The 18,802-nt window shown below is 36.4% G+C and overlaps 1 protein-coding gene across 3 annotated transcripts in view; it reads left to right on the top strand.

Moving 5' to 3' along the window:
* BMP2K (BMP2 inducible kinase) overlaps positions 1 to 18,802 on the top strand; it is a 118,668-nt gene that overhangs the window by 27,240 nt on the left and 72,626 nt on the right. For all 3 annotated transcript variants that reach the window (XM_036412682.2, XM_036412691.2, XM_036412672.2), the window contains exons 2-3: positions 10,777 to 10,895; positions 14,173 to 14,278. In XM_036412682.2, the coding sequence (XP_036268575.1) occupies positions 10,777 to 10,895; positions 14,173 to 14,278 (225 nt within the window). The remainder of the gene's footprint in view (positions 1 to 10,776; positions 10,896 to 14,172; positions 14,279 to 18,802) is intronic.

The raw sequence follows: 18,802 nt of genomic DNA, 5'->3' as shown, positions 1-18,802 counted from the left end.
GGAGGGGAGCGAGACCTCAGGACCCACGGCCCAGTGCCAGGGTGTGAGGCACTGCCTCAGGTCCCCTGGCCTGTTGCCGGGGCGGGAGGGTGGGTGGGTTGGTGCGGCCTGAGGTCTCCTATCAAGCTCTGCCAAGCAGGGGATGCAGCCTGAGTTCCCCCGTCAAGCCCTACCTGGTGGGGGCACTGCCTCAGGTCTCTGCTGATTGCTCATTAATTCTCATTACAGGAATTCGGCCTCTGCTGTGGATGCAGCCATCTTGTGTTATAAAATCCCTGCCTCCTCTGGGGGTGTAGTAATCTTGATACAGTGTGATGGTCAATTTGCATATCCACTCTTTATTATCAATAGATAGGATTTCCTGGACTATTGAAGTAGCTTGTAGTGTGTGTGTGTACATGTGTGCATGTATGTGTGTGAACATCACAAGTAATAGATAACTTTTTGCTATAAAGTAATCCAAAAGTATAGATATGGCAAAACGTTCTTCATCTTTACCTCTTATTTTAATGATCATCCTGTGGCCTTTGAGACCCTTTTTTTCCCCACACTGAAATGCTTTTCTAATTTGTCTCCTGATTTTTCCCATGACTCCTCTTCAAATAATGCTTGCCAATTACCTTAACATTTTTTTTCTTCCTTTGTTTTGGACCTATTAAGGTTCTCTTCCTTCATTTTATTTTTCTCCTCCATTAATTAGAAGTTATATACTAAATTCTTTATACTTTCACTGGTTAATACAAGGCTAAAGTTAACATCTGTAGGCCTCACAAATATTATAAGAACTTTAGTAGAATACTTTAACTTCTATCGTCATTCTCTTCTACTGATTTATGATATTATTGTCCAGGATCTACACTTTTCTTTAGATCACAAATTAGTCATTACTAGTATACTTTTTCTTTATAAAGTCAATGCTCTCATCTAGGCTCAGTTTTCATTCTGATACCTTCTTCCTTTAAAGTTCCTTTAGTGAAGGTGATTTTGTTAGCCTGGAAAATCTTTATTTCATCTTCATTCTGTAGAGTTTTTCTTGATATGGAACTAGGCAGAAAGTTATTTTCTTTCAGTATTTTGAAGGTATCATTTTATTGTTGAAAAGTTGGTAATCACTCCAATTGTCTTTGTGGGTAATCTGTCTTTTCTCACGGATGGCTTTGGTGTCTGATCTTGGTTGCTGTACTCATTATTTCACTGTGATGGTATGAATGTGGTTTTCAGTTATTTTATTTTATAATTCTTTGGTTTTTAAAAAACTTGGAGGCCCTAGGTAGTTTGGCTCAGTGGATAGAGCATTGGACTGCAGACTGAAAAGTTCTGGGTTTGATTATGGGGTCAAGGGCACATGCTTGGGTTGTGGGCTCTATCCCCATTGGGGAGAGTGCAAGAGGCAGCATATCAATGATACTCTCTCATCACTGATGTTTCTGTTTCTCTCTTTCCCTTCCTCTCTGAAATCAATCAAAATAAAAAAAATAAATAAATGGCGGATTGGTGTGTTTCATCAGATCTGGAGAATTCTCAACTGAATCTATTCTAATAATGCTTCTTCCCAGTTATCTTAGGTGACAGGTGTATATTGAATCTTCTCACTGTAAACTCCATGTCTCATAACCTTTTCTAGCTTCTATCTTTAACCCTTTGTGCTGCATTTTGGTTTATATCAGCATTCTACTTCATTCAGCATATATCTTCCACTTCCCTCTTTCCCGTATGCTTCATATGCTGTTACCCTTTTTATTTATTATATTTTTCATATTAGAAATTGAATTTGTATTATAAAGTAGCCTGGCCATATTTTTGTCATTATTAATATTAGTAACCTATGGATCCTCTTTTATGCTCTCAGTTTCCTATTTTGTTTCTTTAAATATGTGGAACATAATTATTTTATACTGAAGACCCGGTGCAGGAATTTGTGCACAGGTGGGGTCCCTCAGCCTGGCTGGCAATGGGGCCATTGGAGGCCAACTGGGGCGGTGGGAGGTTGGCTGTAGGAGCACACTGACTACCAGGGGGCAGCTCCTGCATTGAGCATGTGCCTCCCTGGTGGTCAGTGTTTTAAGGATTTTATCCAGCATTTTAAGGATTACTGTAACTGTACCAGGGAGATTTTTGTCTGAATCTCTATCATGTTCCTGAAAACAGAAATTGTAATTTAAATTTTAACATGGTCAAATTTATTAGTTTCATCCTTTTGAATTGTGTTTTTTATGTCTAATGTAAGACATTCTACCTTAAAGTCATACATGTATTTTAAGGCTTTTAATGTTTAATTTTCCATATTTAGGTTGCTAAGCCATCGAATTTATATTTAATATGTTATGGGGTAAAGATCAAATTCTCTTATTAACCCTAGTTCAAGCAACTTCCTAATAACATGCAATGTGTCTGCTGTTATGCATTTTTTAAATAATTTTCACATTTAAATAGTTCTGTTTCCAAGGTAGCTCTGTTATTCTGTAGCCCTTTGTTTATTTCTATGCCATTACCTTATAATCTTATCAGAGTTTATAATGTTGATAATTAGTAAAGTGACTAATGCCTACTTCATCTTTTATTCCTTTTAAAAATTTTTAGCTATTTTTAATTCTTTGCACTTCCATGTGAATCTTAGAATCAACATATCCAAGTCTATGAAAAATGGTAGGATTTTTATTTGAATTTTAATGTATTTATCAAATGCTGTGTGAGAAATTGAAATCTTTATAATCTTTTCCATTAAACAAACATACAAATTCCGGTTAAATTTTCTTTGAATTTTATTAAAGTTTTATAATTTCCCTTCTAAAGTTCTCATGCATCTTCTATTTGATTTATTCCTAAAGTGCTTTGATTTTTTGTTGCTATTATAAATGATATCTTTCCCCCCATTTATTTTAATGTATATAATTTTACTGATTTCAGAGAGGAAGGGAAAAGGAAAGAGAGATATAAACGTCAACGATGAGAATCATTGGTCGGCTGCCTCTTGCACACCCCTTTTGGAATTGAGCCCACAACCTAGGCATGTGCCCTTGACTAGAATAGAATCCAGGACCTTTCAATAAGCAGGCTGATGCTCTATCCACTGAGCGAAACTGGAGAGGGCTCCATTTTTCTTTTTATTGCTCATGTATAGGAGTGTAGTTACTAATTACTTCCCAATGAAAATCTGATGAATATATATACCTTTGCTTAAAAATCTTCCTATGGTTTCCTTACCTTCTACATACAAAGTTCAAACAGCAATGATTTTTCATGATTAGAACCATTTCTGACTGTATCATGCCTCATCTTCTGTAACTTCATATTTTGAGACTTGTGCTTTAATTACATAGAATCTGTTACAATTCTAGGGACAAACTCAGATTTTTAAAATAAGAGGTTTATTGAGGCATAATTTACGTATCTCAGAATTCAATTTTTTAAGCACAATTTAGTGATTTTTAATATATTTAGTATATTGGACTACCACTGCTATCTAAATCTAGAACATTTTCATCAACCCAAAAAAGGAAGCCCTATACTCATTAGCAGTCACTTCTCATTCCTCCCTTTATGCCCCAATCATTTGTCAGTAATCTAGTTCCTTTTTTTTTTTTATAGATATGTCTGTTTTGGACATTTCATACAGCTGTACTCAGATGATATGAGGCCTCAGTGTCTTGTTTCTTTCACTTAGCAGGTTTTCAAGTTTCATCCATGTTTTGCATGTATCTGTATGCCATTCATTTTGTATGGTTGAATAATATTAAATTATATGGGTAGTATCACATTTTGTTTATCCATTTACGAGTTGATGGACATAGGGTTGTTTCCACTTTTTGGCTATTATGAACATTTCTGTACAAGTTTTTGTACGAATATTTTCAGTTTTTCTGGGTATATTTTTAGGAATAGTATTCCTGGGCCATATGGTAACTCCATGTTTAAATTTTTGAGACCTGCCAAAGTTTTCCACAATGGCTGTCCCATTTTACATTCTCACTGGCAATGTATGAGGGTTTCCAATTTCCTCACATCCTTCTAATATGTTGACATTTTTTTTTTTTTTATTATAGCCATCTTAGTGGATATGAAGAGGTTTTGATTCAGATTTCCATGACTAATGCTGTTGAGCATCTTTTCATGGGCTTAATGGTCATTTTTATATCTCTTTGGAGAATTTTCTATTAAAATCTTTTGCCTTTTAGCCTGGTCAGCATGGCTCAGTGGTTGAGTGTTGACTTATGAACCAGGTGGTGCCAGCCTGCCCCACCTCCCTATTGTTCCTCTGCCACTGCTGGTCACCTCAGTCCCCCTTGCTGGCCTGGTGCTGCCTGCTGCTTACTGGCTCTGTCCCCTGTTGACTGGTCTTTCCTCTGATCGGTTTATTTGCATATTAGGCTTTTATTATATGGGCTTAGGTCTTTAATCCATTTTTGGATCACTTTTTTGTATAGTGTGAGGTAGAGGTTTGACTTCATTCATTTACATGTGAATATTGCCACAGTGCCTTATTAAAAGGGCTATTCTTCACTGAATTGTTTTGTCATTCTTATAGGAAATCAGTTGACTATAAATATATGGGTATATTTCTAGGCTCAATTCTATTCCATTGACTTGTACGTTTAACATATGCCAATACCACACTGTCTTGATTGCAGTAGCTTCATAAGTTTTGAGATTAGAAAGTGTAAGTCCTCTAACTTGGTTCTTTTTAATATTGTTTAGGATATTTTGGGTTCCTTGCATTTCTTTATTGCCCAAGGATATTTTTTCCCATTGATTTTTAGAGAGAGTGGAATGGAGGGTGAGAGACACAGAAAGAAACATCGATGTGAGAGAAACACATGGATTGGGTGCTTACAAGCCTCCCCCCCCCCCCCAATGCAATGCACGAATTTCGTGCACCAGTCCACTAGTCTATACCAGTGGTTGGCAAACAACAGCTTGCGACCACATGTGGCTCTTCGGCTCCTTGAGTGTGGCTCTTCCACAAAATACCACATGTGGGCAGGCATGTACAGTGCGATTGAAATTTCGTGGCCCATGCGCAGAAGTTGGTTTTCGGCCTGGGTGAGTCTGTTTTGAAGAAGTGGCGTTAGAACACTCAAGGGGCCAAAGAGCAGACTACTGGTCTATACGATAAGAATAACAGTTAAATTGCCTCACGATGGAATGAGAATTAAATAATGTACTTGGAAATGCTTTGTATGTTGTCAGTGCTCTGAGTGTTGTGTTCTTGCCTTTCTTCTCTTTTCAACTCCTCTTCCTCCCATTCCCCAGCCATTCAATTGTACCTGACTCATTCTTTTATTGCATTGCACTAGATAGCACCTACTGATAGAATAACTTGTACAATTTTAAAGTTACTAATCCTCTTTAGGGATATTTTCAGTTTTAAAAGAAACTCCTAGAGGCATTGCCTTAACCTAATGTTATAAAGGCCAGAGGTTATTGAGTAGGCAGCTCTGTGTCTCAAATCCCACAACCAAATAAGTGCCTGTTCCACTTATCTTGAAGACAGCTTTCAAATAACATTGTTTTCTTTGGCAGTAGTTGAAACCAGAAGTTGCTGACAACTTGATATTTTCTCTCTCGTTGATTTGCATGGTGTCTGAAGATAAACACAATACAGAAAGACACATGTAATTTTATCTTTTCCTTCCATCTCTCTTCTTCCATTCCTAGGGAAACAAACTTATAGGAATAAGCACTGCTAAAACCCAGTCTTTCATAAACATGAAATGCTTGTGTGTGTTGGGATGTTGGAGCTGTAGGTATCTAGGATACCATAAACATTTTCAGTGGCAAGAGACTTGTGGTGCCTTTGGGAAGCTGTGTCTGAATAACAAGTAGCAGTGTCTTTCTTGTGAAATAATTCTTAGTGGTGGTGGTAAGGTTGGTGGATGGCAAGGGAGAGAAGAATTACCTGGGGAAAAGAATCCTGTGTTTCTTGTTTCTTTTCTTTTTGTTCAATTTACTATGAAAAATTGAAAGAGTACTATAATGAATAACCATATAACCATGATGTAGATATAACAACTAATCTTTCCTCTATACATTTAAAAATAATATATATTTTATTGATTTTTTTTACAGAGAGGAAGAAAGAGGGATAGAGAGTTAGAAACATTGATGAGAGAGAATCATCGATCAGCTGCCTCTTGCACACCCCCCACTGAGGATGTGCCAGCAACCGGAATCAAACCTAGGACCCTTCAGTCCGCAGGCTGACGCTCTATTCACTGAGCCAAACCAGTTTTGGCTCCTCTATACACTTTTAAAAAGCATATGGATAACTTTGAATAAGGTTGATGTGTATGAACTAGATTATTGTTCATTTTCTTAGGTGGGACAGAAAGGTACCATGGTTAGTTAGGATAATATATCCATCTTAAGAATGTAAATGTGTTTAAGTAACTGTTAAGCATTATTTATTTTTATTTTTCAATTACAGTTTACGTTCAGTATTAATTTGTATTAGTTTCAGGTGTACAATATAGTGGTTAGACAGTCATATACTTTACAAGGTTTTTGCCCTGGTATTTCCAGTACCCACCTGGCACCATACACAGTTACAGTAATATTATTGACTATGTTCCCTATAATGTACTTTACATTATGTATAAAATGTGACTATTTTATAAATACTAGTTTGTACTTCTTAATCTCTTCACTTCTTTTACCCAATACCCTTTAAGTATTAATTAGTAAAATGACATGATACCTACAACTGACTTTCAAATTGTTCACCAATGAAAAAGTTTACTTTCAAGATTGGATTTAATCAAGGATTATGTATGGCATTTAAAAATATATATATTTTATTGATTTTTTTACAGAGAGGAAGGGAGGAGGATAGAGAGCTAGAAACATCGATGAGAGAGAAACATCGATCAGGCCTCCTGCACACCCTTCACTGGGGATGTGGCTGCAACCAAGGTACATGTCCCTGACCGGAATTGAACCTGGAACATTTCAGTCCACAGGCTGACGCTCTATCCACTGAGCCAAACCGGTTTCGGCATGTATGGCATTTTATTGTAATGTCTTTTACAATCTAGAATAACCCTACCCCTCCATTTTTTGTTTTTGTTTTTATTTCACATGTGGAAATTGTATAAGACAATTAGCCAAGTAGTCAGTATCTTGGACTTCGTAGAATTGTTTCTTTGTGTTTTATTTTCCTTCTAGCCCCTGTTTTCTTAACTGGAAGTTAAGCCTTAAGATTTATTAGGTTAAAGGTTTTTGGCAGAGGCACTGCAAAGGTAATGCTGATTACTTCATATTCTATCACATCAGGAAGCACATAATGTTTATATTAATGCCAATGTTAGTGATGCCAAGATTTCTTCCTTGTGGCCTAACCGGTTTGGGCTCAGTCTATAGAGCATCAGTCTGTGGACTCAAGGGTCCCAGATTTGATTCCGGTCAAGGGCATGTACTTGGTTGCGGGTACATCACCAGTAGAGAGTGTGTAAGAGGCAGTTGATTGATGTTTCTTGTTCATCAATGATTTTGACTCTCTCCTTTTCCCTTTTCTGTAAAAAATCAATAAAATATAGTACTTCAAAAAAAAAAAAAAAAGAGATTTCTTCCTTGTAAAGGAATGTTTTGCCTTTTGATAATTTGGCATCATGTGATTATCCTATTTCTCATCAACCTTTCATCAAGGATTTTGGTGTACATTGAAGATGCTTGCTGAATCAATGTTTTAATAATATACTTCTCAATTTTGATATCTTTTTCTCCCAATTCTGTTGACAGTCTTTACCATTTTGGGGAATGAATAGTGTCCTTCAAAGTATTGGCTAAAATAAGGGATTGAAATCAGAATTATAGAAAACATTTAATGGTATCTAATTTTATTAACTCATTTCAAGCTAGATTTTCATTTCTTTGGAAAGAAAGTACTGATTAGGAGCCAATAGTCATTTATTGATTGTACATTATGCTTGAAAAAATTAATTTCTTGACTAAGAAACTGTTTACTTGTAGCCAGGTTATGTCAAAGATACTAGTGTATGCTAGTTTTAGCAAGGCATCTAAAAATACCTCTTTTTAAAAAAAATTTGGAGCCATTTGGTTAATTCAAAAGTGTTTTAATAGTTATGCTCTAAACACATTGATTATTTATTTTGCATTTACAGTGAGTGAGGTCCTTGTCAGGTTGCTTAGCATCTAGTGGAATAGATAGCATCCAGGTATCCTATCATACGTACAGGAAGCTAAGAGTTTTTTTTTTCTAATGCAAACTCAAAAAATTATTGATATTTTCTAAGTATTTCTTTACATTAGCAGACGCCATTTGGCAGAGCAGTAAATAAAAACAGCAGGGCTTCTCAGATTAGGCCTAGTTTTACATTACTAATCATTTAAAAAATATCTGTTGTTCAGATTATTACAGATGTCCCTCTTTTTTCTCCCCCATAGCTCTCCTCCACCCGGTTCCCATCCCACCCCAGACCCTCGCCACCCCACTGTCCACATCTATAGGAATTGCATATATACATATAAGATCTTTGTCCCATCTCTTTCCCCACACCCCCCACACCTCTTTTCCCCTGAGAATTGTCAGTCTGCTCCAATTCCATGCCCCTGATTCTTTTATATTCACCACTGTCTTCTGTTCCAGATTTTTTTCAGTTGATTTTTAGATTCACTTGTTGATGTGTATTTGTTGTCGCTTTTTTGTTCATAATTTTTATCTTTACCTTTTTCTTCTTCCTCTTCCTTTTTTTTTTTTTTAAATATATTTTATTGATTTTGTACAGAGAGGAAGGGGGAGAGATAGAGAGTTAGAAACATCGATGAGATAGAGTCATCGATCAGCTGCCTCTTGCACACCCCCTACTGGGGATGTGCCCGCAACCAAGGTACATGCCCTAGACCGGAATCGAACCCGGGACCCTTCAGTCCCTAAGCCGACGCTCTATCCATTGAGCCAAACCGGTCCCGGCCTTCTTCCTCTTCGTAAAGAATACCCTTCAGCATTTCATATAATACTGGTTTGGTGTCCATGAACTCCTTTAGCTTTTTCTTATCTGTGAAGCTCTTTATCTGACCTTCAATTCTGTGCCTCCACATCTCCTACCAGTGTCAATGCAGTTTCTTCTCTACCTCTTTAGTTGTAATATTTCCACTCAGCCTGTTTTCCTGCGGTTTTGGATAATAGTTGTATTTTTAATATGGTTGTGGGAGGCAGCAAGTACAGGTATTTATCTATGTCGCCATCTTGGTTCTCTTGTTATGAGAATTTTAAAAAAGCATTCTGTGAGCTGTAAGGAAGTCTAATTAAATGAACAAATAAATATTTATTAAGTATTCATTAATGCAGTATTGCATGTCTCCAATATATCTGCTGCTTGCTTCTGGGCCCTTTTTTGATCATTCCAAATAGTACATTCTGAATTGTGGTTTGATTTAAAGTTTTTAATGTAGTTGGTAAGGCATATTCTCCTTTTTCTATTGATGCCTTATCCTATATAAACCTATATAATAAAGAGGTAATAAGCAAATTGACTCTCACACCCTCGTACAAGATGGCTGCCCCCATGTGGTCAAAGATGGCAGCCACAAGATGGCCAGCAGGGGAGGGTAGTTGTGGGAGATCAGGCCAGCAGGGGAGGGCACTTGGGGGGGCAGGCCAGCAGGGGAGGGAAGTTCAGGTTGACCAGGCCAGCAGGGAAGGGCAGTTGAGGGTGACTCGGCCTGCAGGGGAGGGAGGGCAGTTGGGGGTGGCCAGGCCAGCAGGGGAGGGCAGGGCAGTTGGGTGCGACCAGGCTGGCATGGGAGGGCAGTTGAGGTTTACTGGACAAGCAGAGGAGGGCAGTTGGGGGCAATCAGTCTAGCAGGGGAGGGCATCAGGGGAGGCCAGTTGGGGGCAATCAGGCTGGCAGGGGAGCAGCTAGGTGTCAATCAGGGTTGGCAAGGGAATGGTTAGGGGGTGATCAGGCTGGCAAGCAGAAGTGTTTTAGAGGCAATCAGGCAGGCAGGCAGGAGAGCGGTTGGGAGCCAGCAGTCCCAGATTGTGAGAGGCATGTTGGATCGGGCCTAAACTGGCAGTTGGATATCCCCCAAGGGGTTTCAGTTTGGAAGGGTGCAGGCTGGGCTGAAGGATACTGCGCCCCCCCCCCCCCCCCGTGCACAGATTTTGTGCACTGGGCCTCTAGTTTTAATTAACATCAGTGTTTTGTCATCACAGAAGAGGCAGAGGCTGAGGGGTAGCCAATCACTAATATATGCCAACTATATTAATTTCTATGCGACAGTTTCCACATACCACATAAAAGATGTTCACATACAAAATGAAATTATGGTATTTTATTTTTTAAATTTTTTTTTTAAGGAATAAACTATTTTTTAAAATATGTTTTATTGATTTTTTACAGATAGGAAGATAGAGGGATAGAGAGTTAGAAACATCGATGAGAGAGAATCATCGATCAGCTGCCTCTTGCACACCCCTCTAAGGGTACATGCCCTTGACAGGAATCGAACCTGCAACCTTTCAGTCCGCAGGCCAATGCTCTGTCCACTGAGCCAAACCAGTTTCAGCTGAAATTATGGTATTTTAATCTTCAAAACACAAGCATATTCATTTTCATGTTGTCCTCTTAAGTGCTACTTCATGGTTGTTAGAGGAAGGCAATGTCACGGGTTTCAATCTAATTTATTAACTGCTTACTGTTTTTATTTTTGTCTTGGGAACAGTCAGTTTATTTTCCAATGAGATTCAGTTCTTCAATATTACATGATTTTGAAAGTAGTTTCTGATTCTTTTTAATTAATTGGTACATGTTCTTCTAGGTGGATTCTCCACAGTTTTCCTGGTGCGGACTCATGGTGGAATCCGCCATGCATTGAAGCGAATGTATGTCAATAACTTGTCTGACCTCAACATTTGTAAAAGGGAAATTAAAATTATGGTAAGTAAAAGAGAAATTCCATTTAAAAAAATTTAGAGTATTTTCTATCACTTTTGTACTATAACTTTAACCAGCTTTTAGGCAAAATGCTTGTTGGTTTATGCACATCTAGAAAACCTTTGAACCTCATTAAATTAATGTGGAAAATTATATGGGAATTTGAAGTACATTCTTTGTAGCCACAGTTAGGTCTAAATACAGCCAACTCTTTTCTGTCCTCTTTCTTTTCTTCTTTACTGTTGTTCATTGGGCATGCTATTCTGCTTTCTTTTTAAAAATTAATTATGGATAATTTTGAGGATAGGAAAATTTAGAGAATTATATAAGAAACACCAATTTACTCACTACCCAGATTAATAATTAGAACCTTACAGACAGTTGAAGTTTTCTGTGTATTCCACTCCAAAAATATCTCTGTACTGTTCCCATCTGGAAAGTAACCACTGTCCTGAGTTTGGTATTTATAATTCACAAAGGTGTTCATATATTTATTGTATGTGTTTGTATTCACAGACAGTGATAAGTTTTGCTTTTTATTTTTAAAATCATGGCATAAGTTGTTCAGTTTTTTTGGTTTTCTTTGCAATATATAAGATACCCTTAAGCAAGAGAACAATTCTTTTTAAATATTAGGAAAAGTGAAAGTATTCTTTTAAAAAAATTTTTTTCTTTTTTTTAAATCCTCACCTGAAGATACATTTATTAATTTTAGAGAAAGAGAAAGTGAGTAAGGGAGAAGGAGAGGGAGAGGGAGGAAGGGAGTGAGGGAGGGAGAAACATCAATATGTTGCTCTCTAACCTGGGATCTAACCGGCAACCTTGGAATGTGCCCTGACCCATGAATCTGCAACCTTTTGGTGTACAGGACAACGCTCCAACTAATTGTGCCACCTGGCTGGGACTAAAAAGTATTTTAATAGGCCATTAAAGAAAAATTCAGTAAGCAGTAAAAAAGATTACAAAACAGCAATTTCCCTATTTTCTAGCATTCTCAGTGTTCTGGATGGCTTCTTGTTACTGTTCTTCCACAATCCCACCTCCTCCCCTTTTCTGTTCTGTTCTCTTCTTCCTCGTCTACTGTTTATCAAGTGCTAGTGTGTGTGTGTGTGTGTGTGTGTGTGTGTGTGTATAATTTTTTAATTGAGGTACAATTCACATAATATAAAACTGATCATTTTAAGATGAATAATTCAATGAATGACATTTAGCACATTCACAATGTTTGTGCAGCCACCACATTGAGCTAGTTCTAAAACCTTTTTATCACTCCAAAAGGAAATCCTCTTGTTCATTAAGCAGTTAAATTCCATTACTTGATTTAGCCACTTACAGCTACCTGTCTATTATATCTCTGTGGATTTATCCTGATTATTTCATATGAATTCCACTTATATGAAATAAAAAGAAGAGATAAATGTGAATTTTTGTATCTGGCTTCTTTCACTTAGCATGTTTTTGAGGTTTACACACATTGTAGCATATATTTCATTCTTTTTTTCTGGCTGAATAATTCATTTTATATACATATATCACAATTTGTTTATCTGTTCATCTGTTGTTGGATATTAAAAAAAATCAGTGAATATTTGGGCTGTTTCTGCTTTTTGGCTATGTGAATAGTGCTGCTATTAATATATGTAGATATGTATTTGTTTGAGTACCTGTTTTCAGTTCTTTGTCTATATATCTGGGAATGGAGTTACTGAGTCATATGGTAATTCTTGTGTTTAACTTTTTAAGGAACCACTAAACTGTTTTCCTCAGTAGCTGAACCACATTATAGTCATATCAGCAATGGATGACTTTCCAATATTTTTTAAAATTAATTTTTAATTACAATTTACATTCTATATTCTGTTAGTTCCAGGTGAGGTGTACAACATGATGGTTAGACATTTATATATGAATGTTCACTTTTTCTACATTCTTATTTTTCCATACTTGTTATTTATACCAGTCCTACTTATCCAGCTATTAATATTAAGAGGGATATTTCCTATTTTTTATCAACATCTTTATCAGCACACCTATTTTTGATTCCTGTCGTTTGAAATAGGTTCATTTGTATAGTCTCGGTCTGTCTTAATCTCAGTTCTGCTTTTGTTGTCCCTATTTCTTACTTTGAGACTTGCTTTTTTTTTTTTTTTTTTTTTTTTTAAAGGCAAGGCTATAAGCAAAAAGAATAAAATGATTTATCCCAAGATAATAGGAGAATCTTAGCCCAAGTTTTCTAACTAACTGGAATTTAGATAAGTACCTATATATGGTACTTTTAGTAGAATGTGTATAATTTAGAGACATAAAAATAAAGTCATCATCAACATTAGCAACACTCAAGTCTTAGGCTTTTGAATAAGATATTTTAGGGAGATTAGCTCTGTAGAGCAGTGGTCTTCCAACTGTTTTTGATAATCCATATCCATTATATATACTTATTTATAAATTAGTGACATGTTCAGCTGCCATTAGCCAATTGTCAAATTTCATTACACAGTTAAAACTAGGTTTATTATTAGTTATAGTGGATATAAATTCACTTAAAATAATATTCTTAATAATTGTTTTTTTAATTTCCAGATAGACCTGATTGGATATGATTACTATAAACCTCAGTATTCTGATGGTTAACTTATACTAGGAGCTGAAAGTGTCAGATTTGCCATTTTATTATTATATCCTTGTTACTTGTATTATAAGTAGTACTGTTATGGTTTCTTAAAAGAAATATTTTTAGGCCATTTTGTTTACACATTAATTGCAACGTTGCATGCAAAACATGCAAATAAGAATATAATTGTTAATTCATAAATATAGGGATAGGCAAAGTAGGTTTACAGTTATTTGTATGGAAAATATAAAATAAACTTTTTTGTACTCACAGCCATAAACCTACCTTGTGCAACTCTGTATTAGAGCTTATTATTTTTCTAGATAAAAATAAATATAAGTAAAATTCTGATATTTTATTCTTGAGTCTCTAAAGACTGTCTTGTACACTTTTGGAGACTATTACTTTAGAGTGAACTATCTTTCTTCTTGATTGAATTTAAAGAAATATTCACTGAATATTTGCCTGTCAGTAAATGATGGTCACATATAAATACTCTCCATCAGAACTATAGAAACCTTTTTGAAATATGTCAGATTCCATACTTAGGCCTGTCTTACTTTATGAAATTCTAGCCTAAGTACATTAATTAAGATTTCAAACCATTGGTAATGATAGAGCTTTAAAATGTGTATTTTCAATTCTTGAAATTTTGTTTCCTTTTTACAGAAAGAGCTATCTGGTCACAAAAATATTGTGGGCTTTTTGGATTGTGCCATTAATTCAATTAGTGATAATGTATGGGAAGTACTTATCTTAATGGAATATTGCCGAGGTAAGTGTTTTTCTGCATTTGTTTTAAATTTTAAAAAGGCCTTAAAATAGGTTAGTAGGTGTCTTGGTTTCTCCCAGGACAGCTTTTACTTTATTCTAGACACTTACTGCAATCTCAGCTTTAATCATCTGTCTAAGGAATGCTGTTAAAAATATTTAAAACGTAAGTCGTAATTGCTGTAGTGATTATATGAGCAGATAAATGAACAAAGAAAATGCTGTTGGGTTTAAAATGGGAAATCTAAGCAGGTAAAGAGCAGTTACTCTTCATGCTTCCTATACAGCTCTTTTTAATCTAGCCAAGAAGAGCATAATGTATCAATATTACATTGTGTCACAAGATTTCTTTCAGCACTCTACCGTGTTATATTTCAACATATTAAATGTAATAAATTCAGAGGATATATTTTGATACATAATTTTTATAAAGTTGTATTATTTGGCATTTTGAGGTTCTTTTGTAGAATATTAGAAGGTAGAAAACCATTTTTTTGGACTTAATGTGATATTAAAAAATAATAATTACTTGTATAATATGCCTTAAGAATAATAAGATAACTTTCAAAAAAATCCTTAAAATTTTTTTTTTTTTACTTTAATGCATGAAAGGGCAATTAATCTATTTCCTGCAAACTTAAAAAAAAAAATCAGACTGTATCTGACAATTTGGGCTCTAGAGAATCCTGGTTTATATTTAGACTAGAGGCCCGGTACACGAAATTTGTGCACTGGGTTTGGGAGAGAGGGGGAAGTCCCTCAACCCGGCCTGCAACCTCTTGCAGTCCAGGATCCCACAGGGATCCCACAGGCTGCCTGCCGGCTTAGGCCCATTCTCCATAGGCCTAAACTGGCAGGCATACACCTCTCTTGCAGTCTGGGACCTTTTGCTCCTTACCACCCGCCTGCTTGCTGCTCCTTACCATTTGGCTTGCTGCTCCTTAGCTCTGCCACGGAGGTGGGAAAAGCTCCAGCCACCGCCACTGTGCTTGACAGCCCTGAGTTTGGCTTTTGGCTGAGCAGTGCTCCCCCTGTGGGAGTGCACTGACCACCAGGGGGCAGCTCCTGCCTTGAGCATCTTCCCCCTGATGGTCAGTGTGCATTATAGTGACTGGTCATTCTGGTGGTTCCACCATAATGGTTGCTTAGGCTTTTATTTATATAGATTGTCTTAAGACAGTTATGATTGTTAATTATGATACCAGAAATTCCCGTCATTTCCTTAAGGCTGTAGGAAAGGGATGATATAGTGGTGATGTAGAAAATATGGTCTTATTTGGTCTCCTAAGGAGGGAGGACAGAGGGAAATAAAATTAATTAATATCATAATATCTATTGTGATGTATTTTTAACTTATTTTCATTTATAATATAAGAAGTTAAATGTTTTCCTTTTATTCATATCTCATGTTCTCTATTGTAAAGCATTTTGATCTCTTTAAGGAGAATATAGTGATTTTCTCTATCTTACTTTCCTGAATCTAGCATTTACAGTTCTAATTCTTACCTGGGTTATAGTTGACCACTAGCCCTAACTTTTTAAAAATAATTGAATTGGGCATAATTATAACCCTAGATGAATTTAAATAATTGTCACCAGAAGATATTTTAAAAGGGGGACCAAATGAACTTCAAATTGTTTTGTAGAAGGCATTCTTTTGCTTTTTAAAATTTAACAGTTTAAAAAATCTGATTTGAATTGACAAGCTTTTTTTTTTTTTTTTTTTAGATCAAAGTTATTCATTTATATATTTTTAAAAGTCAAATATATCTGTTAAGTATGGCTAAATCAATATCTTCCTGCCCCTTCCCTCTCTTCCAAGACATGTTCTTTAAAATACTAAAGATGTTTCTTTTCATGTTTATTCCCGTATTTCTATAATGCATTTTGTAGAAAAGAATTGGTAATTTTAGTGAGATTCTTAGAGTATGAAAGAGAAGGAAGGAACTTAAAAATCAGGGTATGAAATATGTGATTCTGGGCTCTGGAAAGTTTGTTAGTGCTGATTTTCTGTTTTTATGTTTTTAGATAGTATCTTCAAGAAAACATGAAGAATTTTATTTATCAGTGTAGTATAGTCTTAACTTTTGGTTTGAATTAATAATTAGTGTTTAAAATTTTTTGTCTGCCATTAAATTGTGACATATAATAGCCTATAATTGCATTATCTTTTTTATACTTCTTATTTTTCCTGGAGTTAATAATTATGCCAGTTTTCACTTGCTGTGTTTTCTTTTTTTTTTCTTTTTTCTTTTTTTTTATATTTTATTGAATTTTTACAGAGAAGAAGGGACAGAGTTAGAAACATCGATGAGAGAGAATCATCAATCAGCTGCCTCTTGCACACCCCCTATTGGGGCTGTGCCCGCAACCAAGGTACATGCCCTTGACCGTAATCTAACCTGGGACGTTTCAGCTGTGTTTTCTTTATATTAGTATTTTAGTCCCACATTTCCTAATGAAAGTGTAAATCTTTATGCACTACACATAAACATTTTAATATTTGTGTCCATTTCATTTTTTCTTTCCTTAAAAACATCCTTTGGGAGACTTTGTTCTGTTTAATTTTGAACAGCATTTAGTTGTCATTCTTTGAATTTCCTTTGTCTTCCTCCTATTTTAGACTCTATGCTAGTCATGCGTCCCACTTACTTTTATTTTTATTGATTTCAGAGAGGAAGGGAGAGGGAGAGAGAAAGATAAAAACTCAATGATGAGAGTGAATCATTGATTGGCTGCCTACTGTTTGCCCCCTACTGGGGATAGAGCCTACAACCCAGACATATGCCCTTGACTAGAATTAAACCTGGGATCCTTCAGTCCGTAGGCTGATGTTCTATTCACTGAGCCATGCCAGCTAGGGCCTCACTTATTTTTATTACTATCTTTGGTAGTGTACATTTTCATTAGTTTTCTGATAATGGATTTATGGAAGAAAACTTTTTTTTTTTTTTTTTAATTGATTGGGAGAGAAAGAGAGAGAGAGGGAATGAATATCCATATATTGCTCCACTTATTCATTCATTCGTTGGTTGACTTTTGTATATGCCCTGACCAGGGATTGAACACTCAATCTTGGTGAATCAGGACAATGCTCCAACCAACTGAGCTACCTAACCAGGATTGGAAGAAAACATTTTTGAAACCTTGCATATGTAAAAATATTTTTATTCTTCATCCATATTTGTTAATTTGGCTGGTTAAAGAGTTGTAGTTTAGGTATAATTTGATCTATAATTTTAAAAGTATTACTTTTTCCCTATTTTACTATTGAGAATTTGGATGCATTATGCTTGCTCAATCTTTTAATGTGACCTATTTTTTTACTTGGAAACTTTTTAAATCTTTATCTTCAGCATTCCAAAATTTCAAGATATCTGTGCCTTGGTTATAGGTTATTTTGATGGTAACTTTTTTTTTGCTGTGCACTCAATTTTTTACTCTTTCATTTTCTCTGTTCTCTCTTTTTGGACTTTTAATTTTTAGAGTATTAGTCTCCCTAGATTTGTTACTGGAGAGCTGGTCAAGTTGAAGGGAGCTTGGCTCTCTCCTCTTTGGCTCTTGTCATACTTGTGATAAAGCACACGAGTGACAACAGTGTTGAAGTAAAACAAGCCAATTTATTAAGAATACTAGAGGAAGACAACTGGAAGACAGAGCGGACATTGTCCAGAACCACTGGAAAGCTGGCTGAATGGAAATTCTACAACTAGAAGGAAAGAGAAAAGGACACTGAGACTCAGAGGAGCTGTGGAGGTGCAGAGACCTGTGTATGTGGAAAGGGTGGGTGGCTGAACACGCTGCTGGCTTACTCGCAGTATATGGAGGTGGCGGGCAGCATTCACATGGCTAGCTTTCTCGTTCGGGAGGGAAACAAAACCTCCCGACAGTATTGCATTCCAGCTCCGGGTGAGGCTTTTGGGTACCCAGACTCATTCAGGGAGAAATTGGTCTGTCTGGCAGCGGGCGAGACTCAAGAGCAACCTTCTCTCAGAGGTGTGTGCAGCCATTGCTGTGGGACACTGAGACACAGGAGCCTCTTAGGGCGGGGCTTATGGGAAGCCAAGGCTGATTGCTCCACCCTGAGACTCTGCCTCAGCCAAGCTGAGTACAGAAGCTCTCCCAGCGGAGACACTGCTGATCCTCACAGCCATTTGGCCTGGAGGTCAACTCCCCCCAGTGATACCAACAACAATCAAGGCACACACACAGCCCACAAAGGGATACACCAAGAATGTCCACCTTAGGTAACTGGGGAGGCTGAGCCATTGGGCCCTACTAGGACACCTAGCACACAAAGCCACTCTGTGAACTCAGGGTCGCAGCTAAAATGCAGATACAAAGAGGCAGGCCACAAATGAAATGGAGGAAAGCAAAATACTGGACATAGAGTTTAAAACCACGGTTATAAGGTTTTCAAGAATTTCCTAGAAAAGGCCAATAAATTTAACGGGACCTTTGAGGATATGAACAAGGTTCAACTAGAAATTAAGCACATACTAACAAAATAAAAAATATTATACAGAGA

Source organism: Pipistrellus kuhlii, unplaced genomic scaffold (assembly GCF_014108245.1).
Source record: "Pipistrellus kuhlii isolate mPipKuh1 unplaced genomic scaffold, mPipKuh1.p scaffold_m20_p_1, whole genome shotgun sequence".
Taxonomy (NCBI): domain Eukaryota; kingdom Metazoa; phylum Chordata; class Mammalia; order Chiroptera; family Vespertilionidae; genus Pipistrellus; species Pipistrellus kuhlii.
This window is presented reverse-complemented; position numbering and strand designations above follow the sequence as displayed.